The sequence below is a fragment of the Bicyclus anynana genome, chromosome 13 (assembly GCF_947172395.1).
Source record: "Bicyclus anynana chromosome 13, ilBicAnyn1.1, whole genome shotgun sequence".
NCBI lineage: Eukaryota > Metazoa > Arthropoda > Insecta > Lepidoptera > Nymphalidae > Bicyclus > Bicyclus anynana.
The window spans coordinates 9,069,868-9,092,782 of record NC_069095.1 but is presented as its reverse complement, the minus strand read 5'-3'; the positions used below and the strand labels follow the sequence as shown (position 1 = coordinate 9,092,782).

General features: G+C 42.5%; 2 protein-coding genes across 4 annotated transcripts in view; both read right to left on the bottom strand.

Annotated features, from left to right (window-relative positions):
• Positions 1-746: 746 nt before the first annotated feature.
• On the bottom strand, positions 747-6,365 carry LOC112051318 (uncharacterized). The gene is made up of 3 exons (XM_024089917.2): positions 6,207-6,365; positions 3,965-4,168; positions 747-952 (listed from the first exon to the last, which is right to left on the bottom strand). Exons 1-3 carry the CDS (start codon positions 6,277-6,279, stop codon positions 894-896), a joined length of 336 nt encoding a protein of 111 aa, XP_023945685.1. The 5' UTR covers positions 6,280-6,365; the 3' UTR covers positions 747-893.
• A 2,396-nt stretch (positions 6,366-8,761) lies between these two features.
• LOC112051327 (lysine-specific demethylase 3A) overlaps positions 8,762-22,915 on the bottom strand; it is a 239,103-nt gene continuing 224,949 nt past the window's right edge. For all 3 annotated transcript variants that reach the window (XM_052885108.1, XM_052885110.1, XM_052885111.1), the window contains 8 exons: positions 20,185-20,383; positions 17,634-19,781; positions 16,551-16,698; positions 13,925-14,055; positions 13,096-13,184; positions 11,946-12,159; positions 10,636-11,163; positions 8,762-10,385 (listed from right to left, as the gene is read on the bottom strand). In XM_052885108.1, the coding sequence (XP_052741068.1) occupies positions 9,342-10,385; positions 10,636-11,163; positions 11,946-12,159; positions 13,096-13,184; positions 13,925-14,055; positions 16,551-16,698; positions 17,634-19,781; positions 20,185-20,383 (4,501 nt within the window). In that variant the 3' untranslated portion in view covers positions 8,762-9,341. The remainder of the gene's footprint in view (positions 10,386-10,635; positions 11,164-11,945; positions 12,160-13,095; positions 13,185-13,924; positions 14,056-16,550; positions 16,699-17,633; positions 19,782-20,184; positions 20,384-22,915) is intronic.

Sequence of the window (22,915 nt, the reverse complement as noted above, 5' to 3'; positions counted from 1 at the left end):
GGGTCCCAAGGTGTTGGAATGGTGACCCCGGACCGGAAAGCGCAGTGTTGGTCGACCCCCCATTAAATGGATAGAAGAAATCAATGGTTGCAGAGATGGATGCTGAAGTATATGCAAGAAGGCTATATCCAGCTGTGGACGTCCATCGGCTATTAATGATGATAATGATGAAAAAAATCATCGAGAGATCATCAATAGTAAAGTTTTTTAAACTTGGCTATTTATTATTTGTAGTACTTAAGTAGTATAACACAGTTTGTTGGAATCCCAAAGTGCTAGAGCGACCCCACACCGTAACCCTGCAGTATTGTGTGGAACCTCTGAATGCTGGAAACTCGAGACCGTGGTGTTTGGAAGTCCAAACGAGGCCTACGTCCAGCAATGGATGTTTATAGGCTGGTAATAATGGATGAGTAAGGCTATTTGAGCCGTGACAGCCCAGTACAGTGTGGGTCTGGGGCATGCACCTTCAACTTTTCAGTTTTAAAAAAATAAATATCACGTATCTCAAACGGTGAAAAAAAACATCATGAGGAAACCTGCATACCAGAGAATTTTCTTAATTCTCTGCGTGTGTAAAGTCTACCAATCCGCATTGGGCCAGCGTGGTGGACTATTGACCCCTCTCATTCTGAGAGAGACTCGAGCTCAGTAGTGATGGGTTGATAATGATGATGACGATGAAGGCTATTTGCCGGGTCAGTCGTAAGTAACATACGAATTTTGGAAATAATGACAACTTTAGGTTAAGACAAAACATTTTTAAAACGTAAGCAAATAATCACAGAAACACTAATGCGTTGTTAAATAAAGCATACATAAAAAATTTTAATTAATTTGTGTGTGTGCAAGTAGAAAGGTTGCCTGAAGCTGTGTGGTTCTTCTTTGAGTATTTAAGATAGACGAATTCCATCGGACCCGGGACACTCGCCTTTGCTTATCTTTTGCAGAGCTGAAAAATGAGAAATTTGCATTTAATAAGGGTTATCAAACATTTTCTTATAAAGAAAAAATATTTTTATTCTGTTTGGCATAGTAAATTTTAATCATCATCATTATCAACTCATATTCGGCTCACTGCTGAGCTCGATTCTCCTCTCAGAATGAGAGGGGTTAGGCCAATAGTCCACCACGCTGGCCCAATGCGCATTGGCAGACTTCACACACGCAGAGAATTAAGAAAATTCTCTGGTATGCAGGTTTCCTCACGATGTTTTTCCTTCAACGTTTGAGACGCGTGATATTTAATTTCTTTAAATGCACACAACTGAAAAGTTGGAGGTGCATGCCCCGGACCGGATTCGAACGCCCACCATCCGGAATCGGAGGCAGAGGTCATATCCACTGGGCTATCACGGCTCTCAAATTCAATTTAATCAAATTTCAAATTAAATTTTATCACATTAATATTATAAATGCGAATGTTTGTATGTAAGTGTGTTGTACCTCCTTATCGCTGTGGCTATTGAAGCGATTTGACTGAAATTTAGAATGAAAATAGATTTTAGGTACTCAGAATTAACACATTTCTTTTTATCCCGGAAAAGTCTATGGTTCCGCGGGATTTGTGAAAAACTGGATTCTACGCAGACGAAGTCGCGGGCTTTCGCTAGTAAGAGAATATTTGCGATATCTTTTTTGTATGACCAGTATTCTCATTCCTCTGCAATTAGTCGGTATGGACTGTACAGGAGGGGGTACGGAAAATTTCACAGCGGGTGTGGATCGTTCCTATAATCCAAGGTTTCTCATAGTGGGGTACGCGTATTGGTGGCTTGATAACTGATACCAAATGAAAATTAAGGTTAAATCCATTTGCGACAAGAAACAAGCACACCCATACCATTATTATTACATAGATATTTCTATTAGTACTTGCTACCTTTTATTCAATTAGAAACCTTATTTCTTCAACAAGTTATTTTTTTTCTTTGGGAGGGGGGGTCATTAGTTTGAGAAACCCAAAACCCAGTTTGAGAGCCAAAAGTTTGAGAAACCCTGCTATAACCAATCAATCTATCTGCATGTATCCTTCCCATATATCATTGAGCTGACTTCAAATTAAGCAATGCAATTAAATAACATACAATACTAGAATTAGGATTTTGAAAACCTGTACCCACATTTACTCACACTTAGAGAGAGAGAATAAACTAGTTGGAACAATAAAGCCTTCACAAATACAAACAATGAGAGGATGATGAAACCTGCGCAAACACAATGAGTCACACACTGGTTGTGTTGTGACTTGTGCGAATGTGGTGTGCGCAACAAAGCTTCGCTCTCGATGTGTGATGTGTCGTGACGTCACGTCACACTCCGACGCGTTGGGTTCGGTACTTGCACGCCATTGTTATTGGTGTACAGGGAAATAACGTAATTACTAGAATTTGCAAGTAACTTTGGATGACAGTGATTAGTACCCAATTTTCTGTTCATCAGTTTTATTCCGCGTAGTTGCGGTGGATAAACCTATGTTAGTTGCTGATAATGTAGCTATTCATTCGTAGAAAAATGTTAAATAATTTTATTTCCTTAAAAGTTAATGGATGCTAAGTTAGAATATTCCCTCTTTAATATGTTCTAAATGGTTGTCTTGAAGAAATCCAATTGAATATCTAGATATATAGTTTTACACTTACAAATAATTGTTACAAATTGCTACAGGTTCCTACTATACGAAAAAGGAGGTTGAAGATTTTACAAAAACAGAAACATGCCTATTTAATGTTTTGTTTGGTAAACACAACCACCTGTTTATGTAGGTATACCTACTTAATTTTCCTCAAAACTCGACAAGTTGATTCATAGCGAATTAACACAATGTTGATTGCAAGGCAAGGTAAGTTACAGCTGATGTTAAAAGAGGTTCTATTTTGCGACACCCAAAAACATTAAAACCACCGCCTTGACAAAGAAGATGACTGATGATCGTAACACTCGAATACTATAGCTTATTATTCTTTTAAACATAAAAATGGAAAAGACTTCAAAGACGTATATACCTATCAGTTATTTTGATTTTAACACAAAATTACTAAACCTATTTTAGTGAAAACTAAATGAGACACAAAAAATAATTTTCAAAATTAGCTAATAGGTATTTGACGAAGTTATGAGGTAACAAACATTAAAAAAATAAACGTCGAATTGAGAACATCCTCCTTTTTTCAAGTCGGTTAGAAATATCAGTCAGTTATTAGGTTTCAAGCTCTAATCTGAAAACTATAATCTAAATAATTGCTTTATTAGCTACTGTCACTGTTAACACAGGCATAAGCTTATGCTAGGAAGAAAAAAATCTTGTCAGCCATATGCTCCTAAATCCTACTATAGACATGTTAATTAAACTAACTAACTAACTACAAACAAACTACCTAAATGTTAGATATTTTTTAGAGTTTGTACCGTGGTGCCTTTTTATTGTAGCAGGTTTCAAGCATCCTAATCCTCAAATGGCCAAGTAAAATTAAAATGTGTTTCTTTAAATATTTTCTATGGGGGAATCATGTTCAAAGCTGTAGTAGTTTCATGGCAACCCTCCACTATAGTCGCTTTAACATTGTTTATCGAATGCTTGCCGTGAAGCGACTAGCGACTGCAGGCATGATTCATCTCACCTCATTCATTATGCCGAGGAATTTAGAAAAAGTACTCTTTACACTTAAACGGTTAAGGGTCTTCACCCTTAAAACCTGCTACCTTTTGAAAACACCAAAAAGTTCAAAGATCATCATCATCATATCCATCATTATCAGCCGAAGGACGTCCACTGCTGGAGAAAGGCCTCTTGTATAAACTTTCAAACACCACGGTCTCGAGCTGCCAGCATCCAGTGACTCCCAGCAACCCGCTGGATGTCCTCGGTCCATCTAGTAGGAGGTCGACCAGCACTGCGTTTTCGAGTGCGGGGTCGCCATTCAAATAACATGGCTAATTTCCTTACATTAAAAGGAAAACTTACTTTCTTTATTCTCGCAGTTGTAATTATTCATGACACATTCATTGCCGAAGGACTTGGGCTTTTCCCCTTGTTTCCCTGCGCAGACGGGGTCCAGTTTGACCGACGAGCAGTCGTGCAGGCATGCCTTCTTGCGTGCTGCCTCCGCCTTCAACTCTTTCAGAACTGCCTTATCTGGTCGGCATGAAACCACTACCAGCAACACAGCTGAAATATATAGAAAATAACTTGGCTTTACTATCCAAACTTTCAAAGTTTTAGAAGTGCAACAACCTTTTAAAATGATAATAAAATTGATAATCATTTAAATAACCCTAGATATCCTCGTATTTGATAAATAGTAGATACTAGCGGACGCCCGCGACTTCATCGGCGTGGAATTTAGTTTTTCGCAAATCCCTTGGGAACCGTGGACTTTTCAGGAAGAACAGAGAAAGACTAAAATCTATTTCCAATCCAAATTTCAGCCAAATCGGTGCAGTAGTTGCGGCGTTAAAGAGTAAGAGAGTATTTAGAGTCAGGGATCTTAAATGGTTGGAGAATAATTTTCAGACTCACGCAAACTGTCTAACATAAATAAATTGACTAAAAAACTATGATGACGAAGAAGTGATTTGGTACTAATCTTAGTATGTTCTTGTACGTCTATTGTATAAAATCAAATCGGTAGCTCTTCTTAGGTTCATTTTCATTCATTAAAATTTTTAATACCTCAAAATTACGAGTATGGCTTGTAAAATTATGAACAGAAATCGTAGAACCATACCACATAGGTACGTCTATCATCAATCGCCATACAAAAGAACTTAATAGTGTTCTTAAACATACAGAAATCTCACTCGCTGCTGTGTTTTCACTCGTAAGTTTATCTAAATAAATACACAAGACCTTCGTGCGCAGTTACGCTCTTGCGTCTTTGACCTCAGCAAAGTCCATTATGGTCATAAAATGTTTATCAGATAATCGCAGGAAGAAACACCATTTCGGTCTACCGGGTACCTACTGGATAATGTTATAAATTACATTACTAACGTGTTATGAAGTCACGGCTAAAAGAGGATTTATGACAACGATCTTGCCTGTTTTATTTCAACTAAAAGTTTGCGATTGACTGTGATGTCGCTAAGTGACAATCCAGTTTTAGACTGGTTCCAGTCTTAGTGAGATCCAGTCGTAAAATTGGATCGACACTTTTTGAGATCCAGTCCTGAGTCTTAGAACCGAATCACTAAATTATACCGGTACCTATATTTTTCTTAACACAAATGCCTAAATGTTTTTTTTCCATACTTGGACTAGGGTATAGGACACTAATTAACTTGACGGCAGATCACATCTCACCTGAGTCAACTGAGTCGAGATGTCTTTACTAATTTCCCTATGTCTATCTATTGATATATTTTATAGTCCCACCAAACCAGACCTAAGTCAATTAAGAAATTGTGAATTTCCCAATTAAACAGTAATGGGAATCTTAACCAAAACCATTACAGAATCTATGGCATATTAGATACATACCACAGAGATCGTCGCATTTAACTGCCATTTTATGTACTTACAAAGATATTACTCTTAGGACAATGTTTAATTCCATAATACTATCGTAAATAGGTACATAATAATGTATTTGACAGTAAATACATTACGTAATATAATATGTATCAGATTACCAATACTATAATGTATTAGTAATTTGATACAGTGTAAGTAATGAATAATGATGGTTAAGTAAAACATATATAACTAACATCTTCCGTTTCGATATAGATATGGTATGCGATATGCGAATATTAGATATATCTAGTATACATAAAATCACACCATAAATTTCAAACCTATAGGTTTAAAATGTTCCTAACCATTAAATTTTCTAAATCAGATTTGTCTAGAGAAGGAAATTTTAATAATTAGGTATTGTTGTTACTATTACCGGGGCTCGAGAAAACGTAGGAAAATTGTATGTTGACCTAACAGACACTAACCTGGGATGTTTTGTAATAAATCTGCAATTTTATTTAGGTAGGTAGGTATAGTTTAATATTCGTAACTAAACTGAATCTGTGTTTTAACGAAACAAATCTTTTAACATTTATGTGTAGCGTAGCATAGGACCTTACTGAAAATACTCGTAAATAGATTAGAAAACTCTATAATATTATTGTTAGGTAAATACTTACTCATTTATTTCTCTTTACATCTTGGTTAAATACCTAACTGACAAATAAAAAAAACTTTGTTTGCTCACCAAAAATAAATAGCGTCGCGGCCCTCATTTTCACAAACGTACACAGGTCGCTCGTCCACAGTGAACTGGTCATGAAGGAAGCCAGTTACTCTTTATACCTTGTGCCAATGGGCTCTACTACATGTGCACAATAGCTCGGTGTTGCTGCAATTGTCTATAAATTTCTTAATACATTAAAGTTTATATTTCAATGATAAACGCTACAGCATAAACGTAACCAGCAATGGAAGTCTTCGTGAATTAATATCGTAAGTTTATCTAAGGTCAAATGTTGATTTGAGTTGTACTGGAATTAATCTATTTGAGAGGTCTACGTACCTATACCTACATACATAAATCTAGACGTTTTTTTCGATAGCGATGAACATTCGAGTAGCGATATAAATAAAAAAAAGTTGCTAAGTGTCGCAACGATAAACATCGTCGAAACAAGTTCCAAGATTGAACTTGGGAGGCTTGTTTTCCTCAGCCACTCGTTTTATTTACGAGATATTTTCTTCCAAATAGGTAGGTAAGTAAATTGTGGAACCAGCTTAACCTTACAAATGCAATACCTATATCCTGCAAAGCTTACATTTTGGATTAACTAGATAAAGTTAACTAATAGATAGGTGAAGGACTTTAAGAAGAACTTCTCTTTATAGTAGGGGAGGCGAAGAGGGATTTTTGCAGTTACTCGAGCGCGGCAGATAAACTGGTAGTATACTATACCTTGCACCTTGTATGTTGCCCATAATATCGGTGGGTACGTTTAGGGCAACCAAAAAAAAACTAACTTCAGAAATACTCATCCAGCACATCAGATTAAGATAAGGTAGGTTAGTTGACAGCTAAACAGTGTGCATTTCGAAAATCTGACGATTTGAGCTTAACGTAATGAATGGGAGGGTCCCAAAGTTACAAAATAAAACCCTTATATTCCTGTTAACGAGACACGAGCGAGATTAGTTTTTTACTAATTTTGAATGAACTAATCTCCTGAAAAATCGCTCATGTTTTTTGATGATTTCAGTAAGCCGAAGTAATAAAAATTGTTAAAGTTTGTAGTCTTATTCCTCATCGCTGAAAGCAGAAAAACTATATAACGATTTATTTTTTCTATCATAATACATATAATCTAATCGATTCCAATGACGATTTAGTAACTGCAAATTTAGCATCTCAGGCTACACACTTACCTAAGCTACACTTAAGAGTTTCTGGGGGGCCATCTCAATGTCTTCTAACTTTCTCTGGTCCTTCAGCCTTCTCCTCCTCCTCTACTGTCTCAAACTCCCACAAGAGGGCATTACTGTCCACGTAGAGCTCAGACGAATTGTTATTATGGACCTGCCTCGCCAAACCCCTTTGTAGTAATCGTTTTCGTCGTAAAATGCCGGTCTGTATTTGGTCTGAGACGTGGAGTAATTACCTATAAATGTTCCAAATCGAATGACCCCTTACCATTATGTGCCATTGCTCGTATTTTTGCGATTGACCATTAAAAAAAGTTGGCGATAAAAGCACTTGCCTACTGGACTAAATTGTTGTAAATGATATTTGCAGCCAACAACAAAGTCAATTCAACAACAACAACAATAAACAAAGTATTTAATAAGCGAAGCATATTAATTAAAAAAGAATTTTCAAAATCGGTCCATAATTGACGGAATTATCGCTGGACATACATAAAAAAAAAAAAAAAACATACATACAGCCGAACGTAGAACCTCCTCCTTTTTGGAAGTCGGTTAAAAATATAAAAGTAGAAATTGCTCATAGTGACATCTAGCATCGGATAGCTAAAGCCCTTGACACCATCCATCATGAATAATTTTCTGCGTTGCGCGTTCGTTGCCGTGTTAAATAGAACGGACAGTAGATGGCAGTTTCTCGAGCATTATCGTTTAAATCGTCATTACTACATCTCTTTATTCCACATTCGAAATCGCGAAAATGATTGTGTAGTTTTTTTTGTAATCAACAGCCAATGACTGGTACAATGCTACAAACTTATCTAGCTCGGTGAGGGTGTCATTCTTGACGCGTTTTAAACATATTTTGTTTTACGAAATGGCGATAGATGCGACTTTAGTTCCATTTTTGGCCACCGGGTCAAAAGAAAAGGCAAATTTCTAATTGATTTTCTTAAGTTGACTGCACAAACGCCTTTATATGCGTAAACTAAAAGAAACGTCAACACAAGAAATGCATTGTTAAAATATAAAGAGAGTGATATAGAAGGATGCATCTGACATGGAAACCATTTTACTGCTTTCCTAACGGTTCTTCAGTTTCATACACAAACACACCATTTTTTTGTATTCTTTCCTGTTCAAATTACTTTATATCGTTGTATTGTATTATATACATAGGTATAGGTATAATACAATACAATTCTTGGCGCGGCGTGGACCAAGTCCAAGTACTCTCGTACTCGGGTATTATATAGCTGGAAATTACTTTCGAGTAATTTTAAATCACTTTGCCCATGTCACAAATGCTGTGTGTTTGGGTAATTGAATATTTTTCAGTATTATGTTCATTATTGGACTCGAGACAATAAAAACAACTCATAATATAAACATCTTTTTTATTCCAACTTATAACCATACATAATATACACAGTACAAAAAAAACTTGTTTTCGCCTAGTTCAGCAATAAGGACAAAAGAAAATTGTCACATCTCGTCAACTATTCATTTCATAACATACCAACCGAATTGAGAAATCTAATATAGGATAAACTTATCTACACGCCACGTTTAATGTACAATGCTTCGAGCGAATACGTTTTTACTTCAATATAATAACTTAAAAGTATAGACTTCTTACATGTACTCGATGGAATTCGAATTAAAAATTTACACATTACATACATATCACTATGACTACAACTAAGCCGTTAGGATAACCTGAAGAGTTTATTTGTATTTCGATTAAGGAACATAAAACATATCCACGTCGCGACGATATCACCGTGATCAGACTAATTTACACATTGCACTTCTCCGGCGCCAGTTCCGGCTCACACGCGCACTCCCACTCTCACTAAATGCGGAACTTAGCGAATAACGTTACGTTCATTGAGATCAACTGCGCGGCGCCACTCACTCGGCTAGAGCGGCGCCACTCGCTCGGCTAGAGCGGCGCCGCTCACTCGGCGAGCGCGGCCGCCAGCGCGTCCTCCAGGCAGCACAGCGAGTCCTTCACCGCGTGGTACACGATGTTCTTGATCTGCAGCTTGTCCTCCTTGTTGGCGTGCTGGCGCGACAGGCGGCGGAACTGCTGCGCCAGCTCGAAGCAGCGCGACACGTTCTCGGGCGACACGAAGTCCTCCGCCACCTTGATGCAGTCCAGCAGGTTGCGCACCTGGTGCGGCGCGCCCGCCGGCACGAACACGGCGTCGCCCGCGCACTGCAGGATGGCGTAGCCCTCCACGCCGTACTCGCGGTACAGGCGCTCGCGCAGCGCCGCGTCCAGGTACCACGTCTGGTCGTGCACGGGGTCGTGCTGCGCGCGCGGCCGCGCACCGCGCTCCAGCTCGGCCCTGACTAGGAAGTCGCGGATCTTGTCCGCGTCGCGCGCCGCGTAGATGTGCCACAGCGCGGCGGGCGGCTGCAGGCGCGCGCGGCGCCGCGCCAGCACGTCCACGCCCGCGTCCTCGGCCGCGCGCGCCGCCTCCCGCGCGCGCTCGGGCGCGTCGGCGGGCGCGCTGGCGTGCACCAGCACGTTGACGGCGTCGCTCACGTCCAGGTGCAGGTTGGTGGTGCCGCCGGCGCCGCCGTAGGCCGTGTACATCTTGGGCCCCAGGTCGGGGCGCACGAAGCACTCGGGCAGGCGCGCCGCCAGGTTGAGGCGGCCGGCGCGCGCCGTGTACTCGTGCAGCGGCAGCGCGCGCATGAGGTCGTCGAAGCGCGCGGGCAGCAGCTCGGCGAAGTCCTCGCCGGGCGGCCAGTCCTTGAGCTTGAGCACCATGGGCGCGCCGCGCTCGTCGCGCAGGCGACGGGCGGCCAGCGCGAAGCCGTCCCAGAACTTGCGCGCGGGCTGGTTGGGCACGACGAGGCCGGACGCGCAGTTGACGATGTCAACGCGCGTGTCGCCGAAGTCGCGCGAGAAGCTGTCGGGCGACCACAGCTGCGGGTCCAGCAGACTCGACACGTCCGACACCAGCACCGGCTGCCCGCGCCTCCACTGGTCCTGTCACACACACGTACGTCAGAATATGTCAATCAGTAGTTAGAGTGACTATTAATAAATAATTTTATTATTTGACTGGGGTGTTATTTTGACTGATTGAAAAAATAAACTTAATATTCACAAAATCTCAAATTTATCATCAAGGACTAGACTAGAATTTATGCATAATAATTACATTTTTTATTATGCATATTATTTACACAGTTTCATTACTTAATGTTAGAGAAAATATTACTGTGTGCCTATTTACCTGGAAAGGTTTATAATTCCCGGGATTCACAGGGTCTGTTAAATGTAGCAGCTTCCCGTCGCAGAGCCACGAGTGCGGAACATCTGGATACAACAGTTTGGACTCTGTGAGGGTCATGATTCTAATGGGAAGCTCTTCCCTCCCGCGGCCACTCCTCTCGTATCTCTTCACGACGTTGGACAACGCAAAAGGCTTCACTTCCCCATCATCATCTTTCTTCTCTTCAACAATACTGGAGATGACCTCGTCTAATATATCACTCTTGTTCTTCTTCTGTTTCTTCTTTGGCTGCGTGTCGCCACCTTCGGGCGCGGGTCGTATTAACAATTCGCGGAGCGTCGAGAAGTTGCCACCTTCTTCGGAGTCTGATGAACTGGAATCCGATTTCTCCTCTTTCGTCTCCGTCTTCAAGGGCAAGTCGGAGAGCCAGCTCATGATCGAGGGACCAGTCTTGCCGTTCTCCGATTTCACTGGAGATGAACCGTTGGTAGGGGCGGTTTCTTCTTTGACTTCCTCCTTTTTAACATTCTGTGAATAGAAAACATTAATTAGCCTCATGGGAAAATCCAATCAAAACTAAACGTGACGCTCGTCTTCAAAATTTGTATTGCATCTAAAGCTTCTGCATAAATAACTACATCTATAGGGGAAAATGGAACAGCTCTTTTTGTGTCTATAGCATTCAGACAAAGTAGAAGTGGTGGGGCAATTAAGTACATTATTGGTCACAGCCCCCACTAGGTGCAAGATGATATCAAACGGATTACAGGAAGCTGCTTGATAAAGTAATCCAGACCCCAGTGTTTGGAAGTCTATCCTTAAACCCAATATCTTGTAGGCCTAGAATATGAGCACTGGGATATCCCAAGAATGAAAGAAGAGCGAGTGATATTTTAAATTTCACATACACGCAATGTTGAAGTGGATGCTGGCGGCTCGAGACTGTGGTGGTCTATACAAGAGGTCTATGTCCACCAGTGGCTCAGACCAATTATTGTATAGGACCTGCCTCGCTAGACGTTACTTTTCTGTCAAAGTATATGGTCAACGATCTAATGCGATTATACAAATTGTCTCTATAGAATCGATGTTAAATAGTTGTAAAGTTAGTCGGTTAAAGAGCTCTGTAAAAATACCTTTTTACAAAATCTAAGCTCGTTTTCCTCAGAAAATGTCAGACAATTTTGTTCGTGACTATGAGTGCGATACAGGTCCTTCTATAATTGGTCTGAGACCAGTGGACGTTCATCAGTTGATAATGATGATGATGAATGATGCCTAGCAGTGATGATGGGTATGGTGTGCAGTACCTTCTGCAACGCCCTCTGCAGCAGGCGGCGCGCGGCGGTGCGCGCGGCGGCGCCGGGCTCGGGCGCGTGTCCGCAGGCGCAGGCTGGCAGCGCGAAGGCCGCCCGCACGCGGTGCGCGCGCGCCGCCGCCGCCGCCAGCGCGCCGCCCGCCGCGATCTGCGTCAGCAGCAGCCGCCGCGCGGGGTGCGCGCCGCCCGACGTGCACGTCAGCCAGCTGACGGACAACATATCAACATTAGCACTTTTGAGCACAAGTCTTTTTGACGGCCTCCGTGGCGCAGTGGTATGCGCAATGGATTTACAAGACGGAGGTCCTGGGTTCGATCCCCGGCTGAACCGATTGAGGTTTTCTTAATTGGTCCAGGTCTGGCTGGTGGGAGGCTTCGACCGTGGCTAGATACCACCCTACCGACAAAGACGTACCGCCAAGCGATTTAGCGTTCCGGTACGATGTCGTGTAGAAACCGAAAGAAGTGTGGATTTCATCCTACTCCTAACAAGTTAGCCCGCTTCTATCTTAGATTGCATCATCACTTACCATCAGGTGAGATTGTAGTCAAGGGCTAACTTGTAGAGAATAAAAAAAAAGTCTCTTCTCATAATGAGAGGGGTTAGGCCAATAGTCCACCACGTTGGCCTAATGCGGATTGGCAGACTTCACACACACAGAAAAGAAAATTCTCTAGTATGCAGGTTTCCTCACGATGTTTTTCCTTCACCGTTTGAGACACGTGATATTTAATTTCTTAAAATGCACACAACTGAAAATTTGGAGGTGCATGCCCCGGACTGGATATCTAAGGCAGAAGTCATATCCATATTTTCAGAGGAAAATTGGTTGGGGTAGGGTAGGATAGGTGTAGGGAACAAGTCAAATCGAAACTTGAACTGACCGCTATTATAGAATAAAATCGAGTTGAATATTCTCTATAGATCGGCAACCTCGTTCATAACACTCCCGATGGACCGCGAGGGCCGGGGGGCGTGGAGCGATGAATGAAAAACCCACGACTGATGCAACTCACTTCCCTGCTTGCACAATTTCCCCCCGTCGCCCGCATATCATGGGAGTGTCATCAACGAACTTGCCAGAGTATAGTAAAATTATAAAACAATCATTTTCAACCCACTAAAGCATATAGAAACTCACCCAAAGGAATCTCTTTCGCCATTGGTGGTGGCACTGGTAGAATTACTAGTTTCGCTGGGAGAGCTGCCCGATTCGCCCGACGTCCTTGACTGGAACAATACAAACTATTGTTAATATTATATTTCAATGTTTGTTAAAAATAATAGTACCTGCTAAAGCTGAGTAAACAAGTAACATATGCCTTTTGTTATTTACCGCTAAACTCTGACATTTTATACGGAATTTTATTCAACTCAACGATAATTTTCAATACATTATTTATATGTGTTATTATTTTTATTATGGAAGTCGGTAAGCCAGTCAGTTAATCAGTTATTCCAAGGAAAATATAATAGATCTTAATGTTTTCCGTGAATCTACATTACTGGTTTTTGGATGGAGAATTGTATTTACTTTGACTCAACACCATTTCGATTCACAGCAAAGAAACAATAAGCCTATAAACCCACATCTTGCTATCGAATGCTTGCAGACCCAATGCGGATTGGCAGACTTCACACACGTAGGGAATTAAGAAAATTCTCAAGTATGCCAGGTTGCAGGATGCAACTCCAATCGAGGGCAAAGGTCATATCCACTGGGCTATCATGGCATTTTATACAGTGCCGTAAATAGCCTTTTCCGCGCCCTGTGCGAGCTTCTATGACTACACCTTATTTAAGTAGACCCTTTGCCTATCATACCACCTACTGTGTCTCACTCACTAAAACTTAAAAGCAGGTTCACTTGCGCCACCGAGAGTATACGCCCTGTGCCTGGGCACCGATGGCACCACCCTATTTACGCCACTGTTATACTATGTAATGATACATCTTAAATAGTCACAAACCTTATAGCAATCGAGGCAGACGACGAAGCCGCACTTCCCGCACGTCCAGTGGAAGTTGAACAGCGTGGTCTCGCACACGTCGCACATCTCCCGCACGCCCTGCACTACGCGCTTCCACGCTATCGTTTTGTCTGGAGACAAGGTAACACAACAATAAACATCTTTATTGCCACAAATCTCCTATACGGCCCAAGACTATACCCTGCGATGTGTGACATAACCCACATAGACATAGCCTTTCTTGATGAGTACTGTTTACCAACAAATTAAAAATGAGGGTATAAATTAATAGTCATTTCACACCTAATAATAATTATAATTAACTTGTTCTTAAATTAATGAAAATAAATTTGAATGATAAGCTTAGAACAATTAGATATGGTTAATATATTTTATAACATTTTATAGACAAACCAAAATAATTTAAATTAAATAAGGTTTGAAATGACATGCGTTTTCTACCTTCATTTCTAATTTCTTTGTTGGTAAACAGTATTCATCAAGACAGGCTGGAGTATAGAGAATAGCCCAGCTCAGCCTGCTACACGACTTTCTAAAATAGGTCATGCATAGGATTTATAGACCGAAATCCAGGTGCAACCACGGACAATGCCATAGCCATAGCCAAGTACAATAAGTTTTTGTTACTACTTAGATACTACTCTTTTATTTAAAGTTCTACAAACAAATGAAACAGATATAAACTATTAAAATTGATTTTTAGAGGCCAAAAAAGTTGAAATTCATTAAATTTTTAACTTGTTTATCTGTAGATTCAGTCGTGAACTGTCACTACGTAGGATTACACCAAACGATTTATCTTTATTTCTGGTACAAATACAATACCACGTAAAAGTTATAGTAAACGGACTGCCTAAAAAACTGCATCGTCATTTGAAGCTAATTTGTCGTCAAATAATGAAACTGTCAGAACTTCTTCAAAGGCCTACGTACAACAATACAACTAAAACGTTTGCTTATAGCAAAGATTATTGTGTTTAAATATTCTTTAACAGAAAAAAATACTATAATAACTGTAACTACAAGTAACATCTTTGCAACAACAATGATTATTATACTTGTTTCATACACATTGTATTTTGTGCTTCTGTGAACGTACTATTTGTTCATCTGGCACCGAGTGGTAGTTGTGTTAGCATAGCGCAGTGTACACAGTAGTCAGAAGTGGCACATTTACATAAGCTGCCTGCCAGAAGTGGTACTCGGCTCTCCTTCACGGAGCTCTTTATCTAACGTATGATATGTTAGCGGTTGAAGTGGGGAACGATTTGTGTGCACGTGCACTTATAAACTTCGATTTCACTTTTGCGCAATACCTTAGACGAGGACGCGTCATTAAAAACTTTTATAACTAAATATTATATTTAACAAGGCTTGCTTTTTGTTTTGTTACGAATATAGCCGGATGGATATACTAAATGGATTTTGAAAAAATGATTACAAAGCTACATTATCTGCGAGTAACATAAGTTATATTTTATTACCATATTCCTACGGGAATAGGAACTAAACGGGAGAAACCGCAAGGCTTCGGCTAGTGGAAATTATACAAGTTACAATGATTCATACGACCTAGAAACCTGTGTATTTCAAAGATACCAATGATCCCAAATTCAAATGGTCTCTTTTGCAAGAGAGTTGTTTATTTCGAAACATATGAATAAAAGCTAATAATCATCTTATTATATCAAAATCAAAATGAGAAATAGATATAGCCGTGATATAATTCTTTAATAGGTCTAGTACTATTTCCATCAGTTCCAAATAGAAAATCTAGATGTTCAAGGTTTTATTCTGTCTTCCATAGTGATGTATTTTTCTAACATTTCATGATGCACACAATCAAACGCCTTGGTCAAATCACAAAAAATGCGAAACGCCCGGTTTTAACCAAACTTATCACTCTCAACAATTAAGTTAAGTAACCAAGTTAGTAAAAACTTTTTAGAACATTTTGAATGATCATACTAGACCAAAGTTAATGGGGTCGCTACCTGATTTGAATAACATCGTAAACATAGTAGGTATTAACCTAATGATCAAAGTAATTAGTAGTGTACAAACATGCACGTTATAGCTACAGTTATATAATTATGCTCGTAAATTATAAACAACTTCCAAAGGTCAAACTTGTTCCATTGTAATAACCTACAAAGGTCTTAAAAGTAGTTACTTCATTTATGTACATTTATTTATCTATCTTTAGATCATAACAGGTCTAAGGGACAAATGATTATGTAACCAATAACATTTTACTACTAGACGTGTCAATATCATGTCATACTATAATATCATTGTACTAATTATGAGAATTTTACTTAAGAGATTACTTAAAGAGAATTTCTTTGCCTATGTTACAACATATATAGAGTATAGACTATTACTAATTTCCGGATTTTCTATAAATATGCAATTAGTAATACTCTGTAGTGAGAGTGACATGGAGTAATGAGTATAGTTGTACTTACTATTTTCCGAATTTGCTATCATTTTATATGCAATCAAATTTAATTTTTTTTTAATATTTTTTTTCAACTTTACTATAAATGCGAAGATAAGCACACATAATTTTGATATTGAAACTAGTTTGGTAAAAATAAACTACCTTCATTGAGATGGTGGGACTCCGCTTCCTTCTCTTGTTGTAACAATTCACAGAACTGGTCTCCGATCTCTCGCAATAGGAAACAACTCATTTCAATGTCTAACTCGGCTGCACCAGCAGATGAGGACAGCCATAACTTCTTATCGTCCTGTTACAGAAATATCATGGGTTTTTTAAAAAATCACTAGCTGGCCTAACTATTAGTCTAAGAGCCAGCAACAGCCAGACCTTTGTCATTTTATAAAATCTGAAAGGTTATCGGCTCATGCTCCTACCATAGGTATTTATGGTAGCCAATTATGAAGCTTGGACCGTGGTGACTTAGGGAGGTCAACTGTCTAAGTGTCAAGTGTAATTTTTTCATGTTTTCCTCTGTATAATATGAGAAAGTATATCCCCATTCGCCTGACATGGTAACCCTTCACTAAAGATCCTTAAAGTTTTATCTTAAATGTTGTTATCCAAGGGTTGACGCGAAGCTAATTGACTGGCGACTGGGGATGTAAATTCTCATATTATGCTGATGAAAATACACAGAGGAGCTGAGGATCTGGATCCTTGAAACCTGGGAAGTTCCAAAGCCACCACAGTCCAAACTCCATAATTGGCTACCATACTTACCTATGGTGTGAGCATGAGTTGACAAACTTTCAGCTTTTATTAATTGACGAAGATCTGTCTGCAGCTGTCTCTCCGTCTATGACCATGTATTCAATCTCAACATATTTCAGGCAGGTGGAGATTTAGTTTTGATGGGCAATAACTCGAAAAATAAAAATCCTAGAATCCGATCAATGCAACGCTACCTACTGTGTAGTTATTTCACATAGTACAATATAAATAATGCAGTGTACCCTCTATAAATAATATGTAGGTACTACTCATTATATAGGACGTACGTATGAACTGAATAAATTATATTTTCATATACTCAGTTGACGTTTCATAGTTATTAAAGCCAACAGCAATAATTTTTCCATTTTGTAATTGTTCTATATTTTTTTTGAAAAGATATCTATTCTATTGATAATAAATAAATTTATACAACTATTATTTACTGAATGAATTAAACATAATATTCACCTCTTCAGCGTCCTTGTAAGGATCCGAAAATCCGGCTATAGCTAATTGCCTATTCTTGGCATATTTCAGTCTTCGGAAAGCGTAAAATCGGCAAAATATGTTCGGCATGTCCTTGTCGCGCTGCGCCGGCGACCAGCGGCACTCGCGGCACTTGGCCAGCCGCGGCGCCACCTCGAAGCACGGCCCGTTCTGCAGGAACGAGTCCGGCGGGGGCTTGGCGCGCGCCGCCGACGGCGTGCGCCGGGGGGGCTCCTCGCGCCGCCGCCCGCCGCCGCGCCCGCCGCCGCGCGCACGCCGGCCGCGCGCACGCCCGCCGCCGCGCTTGCTGGACGCACTGCCGCTGCCGCTGCCACTACCACCAGAGTCAGAGTCTTTGTCGTCACTCTCTTTATCACTTTCACTACCACTCTCGGACGCCTTCTTCTTCTTGGGCTCGTCGCCCGCTTTTTTCACGGTCCCTTTTTTCCGTTTAGCCTTCGGCGGTTTGCGCTTGGGCGGAGACGTGGCCTCTCGCTCGGAGCTCGAGCTGTCCTCCTCCGCGTCATCGACTCGTCCGTTGATTTCCTTTGGTTTCCTCGGCTTGGACGTTTTCCTCGCGCCGCGCTGGATGGACTTCGCCGCGACGGGCACCACGATGTTGGAGCTGGAGTCGTCCGGCTCCGACACTCGCGTGATCGTCATCGGCAGCGTGATGCACGTCCCGCCGCCCCCCGAACAGTCTCCCTCGCCGATGGGCGCCGTTTCGTGCCTCTGGAGCCACGCTTTTTTACCTAAATGTCGAACCGTCGGCGCCGAGCCGTCGCGGGGACTCGGCGAGGAGATCTTCGCGGGAGTGTCCGAGTCGGCCGTCGACGACGCGGGCGGCGTGACGGGCGGCGCGGGGGGCGACGACGTCGTCGGCGGCGTGCACGTCATGGGCGGCGTCGAGGCGACGGGAGGTACGGGCGTGGGCGGCGCGGGACTCGCCGAGGGGGTGACGTGAGGGGCGGGCGAGGCGCCGGCGGCCTTCTCCGGCGTTTCGACGCTGCCGTCCGCCGAGGGGACGCGCACGTCGCAGGGCGGGCCCGGGGCCTGCGGCGCGGGCTCGGAGCCCAGCGGTGTCCGACCGACGCTGGCGGCCGCCGCGATCAACGGCTCCGGCGCGGGGCTGTCGAGCCGCCGTCGCTTTGCGTCCGTCGAGTCGACTTCGAAGGGGTTCCGTCTCCTGGGCGACGAGCGCTCGGGGTCCTCCCGCGCGACGCCGAGGTCGAGCGGCTGCGTCTGGCACGGCGCCGCCGCGCCGGCGAGGTCGCCGTGCGCGCGCGGCGGCGGGCGCGGCTCCGGCGTGCGCGAGTGCGCCACGGGCGGCGGCCGCGTGCGCGAGGCGGGCGAGTAGGCGGACGGCGGCGGGTAGGGCACGGGCGGCCGGTCCGCCTTGGTGAGCTGCATGGACGCGGGCGGGTCCACCGCCATCGTGTAGTGCAGCGTGGGGCCGGGCGAGCTGCCGCTCGGCTTGCCGTAGATGTGCGGCGGCGCCGGGCTCGACACCTTCGGCTTGACGGGCGGCGTCTGGTAGTAGGCGGCGGGCGAGCGCTGCGGCGGCGGCTGGTACAGGCGCCGGCTCTTGTCCTGCGGCAGCGCGGCGTGCGGCGGCGTCTGCAGCGCGGCGTGCGGGTGCGGCGGCGCGTGCGGCGACAGGCCGGTCCGGTACGGCCGCGACGGGAGATAGTGCGGGGACGGCTCGCTCCGCGGCTTGCTGGGGTACTGATGCTTCTGCTCCAGATGGATTTGTTTGGCGTCGTGTTTGACTATCACAGATTTTTCGGTGACGAGGGGAGGCGGCGCGGGCAGGTGCTGCTCCTTGAGTTTCTCGTACCGGTAGGGGGGGTAGTTGTAGGGCGCGAAGTTGGGCTCGCCCTTGGGCAGCGCGGGCAGCTGCGCCGCCTTGTCGGGCTTGGGCAGCGCGTGGCGCGCCGCGTGCTGCGAGTGCGGGTGCGGCGCGTGCGGCGCGTGCGGCAGCGCCCCGTGCGGCGCGTAGTCGGGCTGCGGCAGGCGCTCGGGCGGGTAGTAGGCGCGGTCGGCCGCCCGCAGCCGCTCGTGCTCGGGCGCCGCCGCGCCGCGGTTGGGCGCCAGACTGTTCAGAAGCGACCACGACATACTCCGCTCCCGCTACATAAAGAAGAAAACTTTTCTTATTGCTAGGTACTTAAAATTGTAAATCGCCTCATTACTGTAGTGGGATATTTGAGAAAAGTACAGAATTAGGATGTTGCTGGTGTGGCTGCCGTGCCTCAGAGAGAACGTTAAACCGTCGGTCCCGGTCACAATCATTAACTGACTGATAGTGGTCGTTAATGAATGTAACACTATCACCTTAAGCACGCCAACCCGTATTAGAGCAGCGTGTTGGGTCTAAGCTCTATATATCCAGAAAGACCTGGTCATCTGGTCATCTGGTCATATGGGACGTTAAAATGGGCTGATAATGATGACTTAAATGTGTTAACAATAAAATATTTCATTACAATATCTAGAACAACAGTTTTGACTTAAAATGTACATCAATATTAACCTTCTGATTAGCTATCCTAAAAGATTCTTCAAAATGCCTCGACACTAATTTTGATGCAGCATTCTCTTGATCTCTCCTTTCCTTTTCTTCCCTCTCTTGCTTTTCCCGTTCCCGCTCCCGTTCCCTTTCCATCCGTTCTCTTTCTTTTTCCTTCTGCTGCTTTTCCAGCATCTCCCGTTGCTCCTGATCCCTTCGTTCCCTGTTAACAAAATATACCAAATGTAAAAAATCTATTGCTGCATAACTTATTAACTAGTCAACAACAAGCCACTATCAGCTCACTGTTGAGCACAAGTCTCCTCTCAGAATGAGAGGAGGTAGGCTAACAGTCTACCACGCTGGCCCAATGCGGATTGGCAGACTTCACACACGTAGACAACTATTAAGAAAATTCTCAGGTATGTATGAATCCTCACGATATTTTTCCTTCACCATTTGAGGCACGTGATAATTAACTTGAAATGCACATAACTGAAAAGTTGGAGGTGCATATCCCGGACTGGATTCGAACCTATGCCCTCCGAATTAAGGCAGAAGTCATTCACTATCACGGCCTATGACAATGCAATAGAGTAATGCAGATCAATACCACTAGTTACAATTAAAAACAAACAACAATAAGATATATTTGGGTTGTAATGTCAGGGCACAAGTTATTGGAATGCGTATAAGTAGGTCAAGGTCATTCTGAAGGTCAACAAAAAGAACTCTCCGCATCACTTTTGCGAAATAGTTTCACTTTTCACATATCACCTACACTTTCACTCTGCAGAAAGTAGCTTCTCTTCATATAATAACTGAATAACTACTGAGAGATATTTTATTATCAAGAAATGAAACGTGACTTAGATATAGGAAAGAACAATGACGTGGATAGAAAATATTGAAATGGTAGCGAAGTACAAATTACAATTTTAATTATTTTGCATTTACGCACCTATTTGCGTTTTTATCAAAAGCTCGTCTAATTTGACAGTGACAATATGTATATTGTAAGAGATGACAAGAATAAAAGCAATATATTCTTCTTCGTACAGGTCTGTACATAGATGATTGGGTCTGTATCTCGAAGGAGTTATTAGGTACCTAATAAGATAAGGTAGCCGTGATGTGACCTCTGCCTCCGATTCCGGAGGGTGTGGGTTTGAATCCGGGGCATCACCTCCAACTTTTCAGTTGTATGTATTTTAAAAAATTAAATATCACGTGTCTCAAACGGTGAAAGAAAACATCGTGAGGAAATCTGCATACCACAGAATTTTCTTAATTCTCTGCGTGTGTGAAGTCTGCCAATCTGCATTGGGCCAGCATGGCGGACTATTGGCCTAACCCCTCAGTTAACTAAGGTAGGTTAATACCTCCAAAGTTAACATACACCTCCTTTAAATTGCTGAGAATTTGAGCATAATAATAACATTAATATGAACCAAAAGTCGGTCATAGCCACACATACTTCATTATACAGAGGCTAAAAAGAGAAAGCCCACCCCGGACCTAATCTAGCCTAACCACCCGGCAAATTATCGAGCAAGAAGAGTAATTAATAAAATGTTTTTTTCTTCAAGAAACATACATTTATTAAGCCAATTATTTAACCAGTTCCTTATTTATTTATACATTATATTATCATTTCCAAATACATTTGCGGGGGTCTTCGGTCTGACATTGTACTGGCATATAATCCTATCATAGTACTCATAAGTGGTAGCAGATGGAATCACAGGGGGTCTAGCTAGTAAGTAATATAATAATAGAGATGTAGTTTATTATTATTATTTTTTAATTCTTTACAAGTTACACCTGATAGTAAGTGATGATGCAATCTAAGATGGAAGCGGGTTAATTTGTTAGGAGGAGGACGAAAATCCACATCCCTTTTCGGTTTCTACACGACATCATACCGGAACGCTCAATCGCTTGGCAGTACGTCTTTGTCGGTAGGGTGGTAACTGGCCACGCCCGAGGCCTTCCACCAGCCAGACCTGGACCAATTAAGAAAACCTCAATCGGCCCAGCCGGGGATCGTACCCAGGACCTCCGTCTTGTAAATCCACCGCGCATACCACTGCGCCACGGAGGCTGTCAAATTATAAGATGATGCGACAATTTAAAAAAAGAGTAAAACCGATATTACTCATAAAACCTAGGCGTATAGCCATTTATACATTTATACATATTTTATATAAGTACTAATGAATAATGATGATAGATGATTCATTTCCTGACACGGCTATTTTGTACATAATAACATTGTTATTTGCTTACAGAAACGGTGAAGGCGTTTTATTTGACTGATATTTTATATTCGTACTCATTTACTTTGTTGGAATAACATTATTCTTTCTTGTTTGTGTTAGACTAGTAGACGCCACCCGGTTACACCCGGGTCCGTTCCCGTAGGAGTACGGGGATAAAATATAGCCTATTTTCATCAGGGATAATATAGAACAGAGTGCCTAGTGGGAGTTTTCAATATTTTCACACTGTTACTATCAAGTTAACGTAAACGCGAATTTATAAGGAATTGAAACATTTGTGCAGTCGTGTCACTAGATGGCGCTGTTTCAATTTCTTAGAAATTTGCGTTTACGTTAACGCGATCGTCACAATATCAAACTGCCACTAGGCCCTCTGTAATGCAATAGTCAAATAATTTTTCAGTAGGTTTATGGCAGTTTAGCTGCCCGGCTTCAGCTGATTTAAATTAAATAATTACATCATATCTGACCGC

Bases quoted from the DNA above. Each gene is read 5' to 3' on its own strand.
- LOC112051318 (XM_024089917.2), bottom strand. From the start codon at position 6,279: ATGACCAGTTCACTGTGGACGAGCGACCTGTGTACGTTTGTGAAAATG. The intron at 4,169-6,206 runs GTGAGCAAACAA...TATATATTTCAG, and splicing joins CGCGACGCTATTTATTTTTG to CTGTGTTGCTGGTAGTGGTT. The intron at 953-3,964 runs GTAAGTTTTCCT...CTCATTTTTCAG, and splicing joins CAACTGCGAGAATAAAGAAA to CTCTGCAAAAGATAAGCAAA.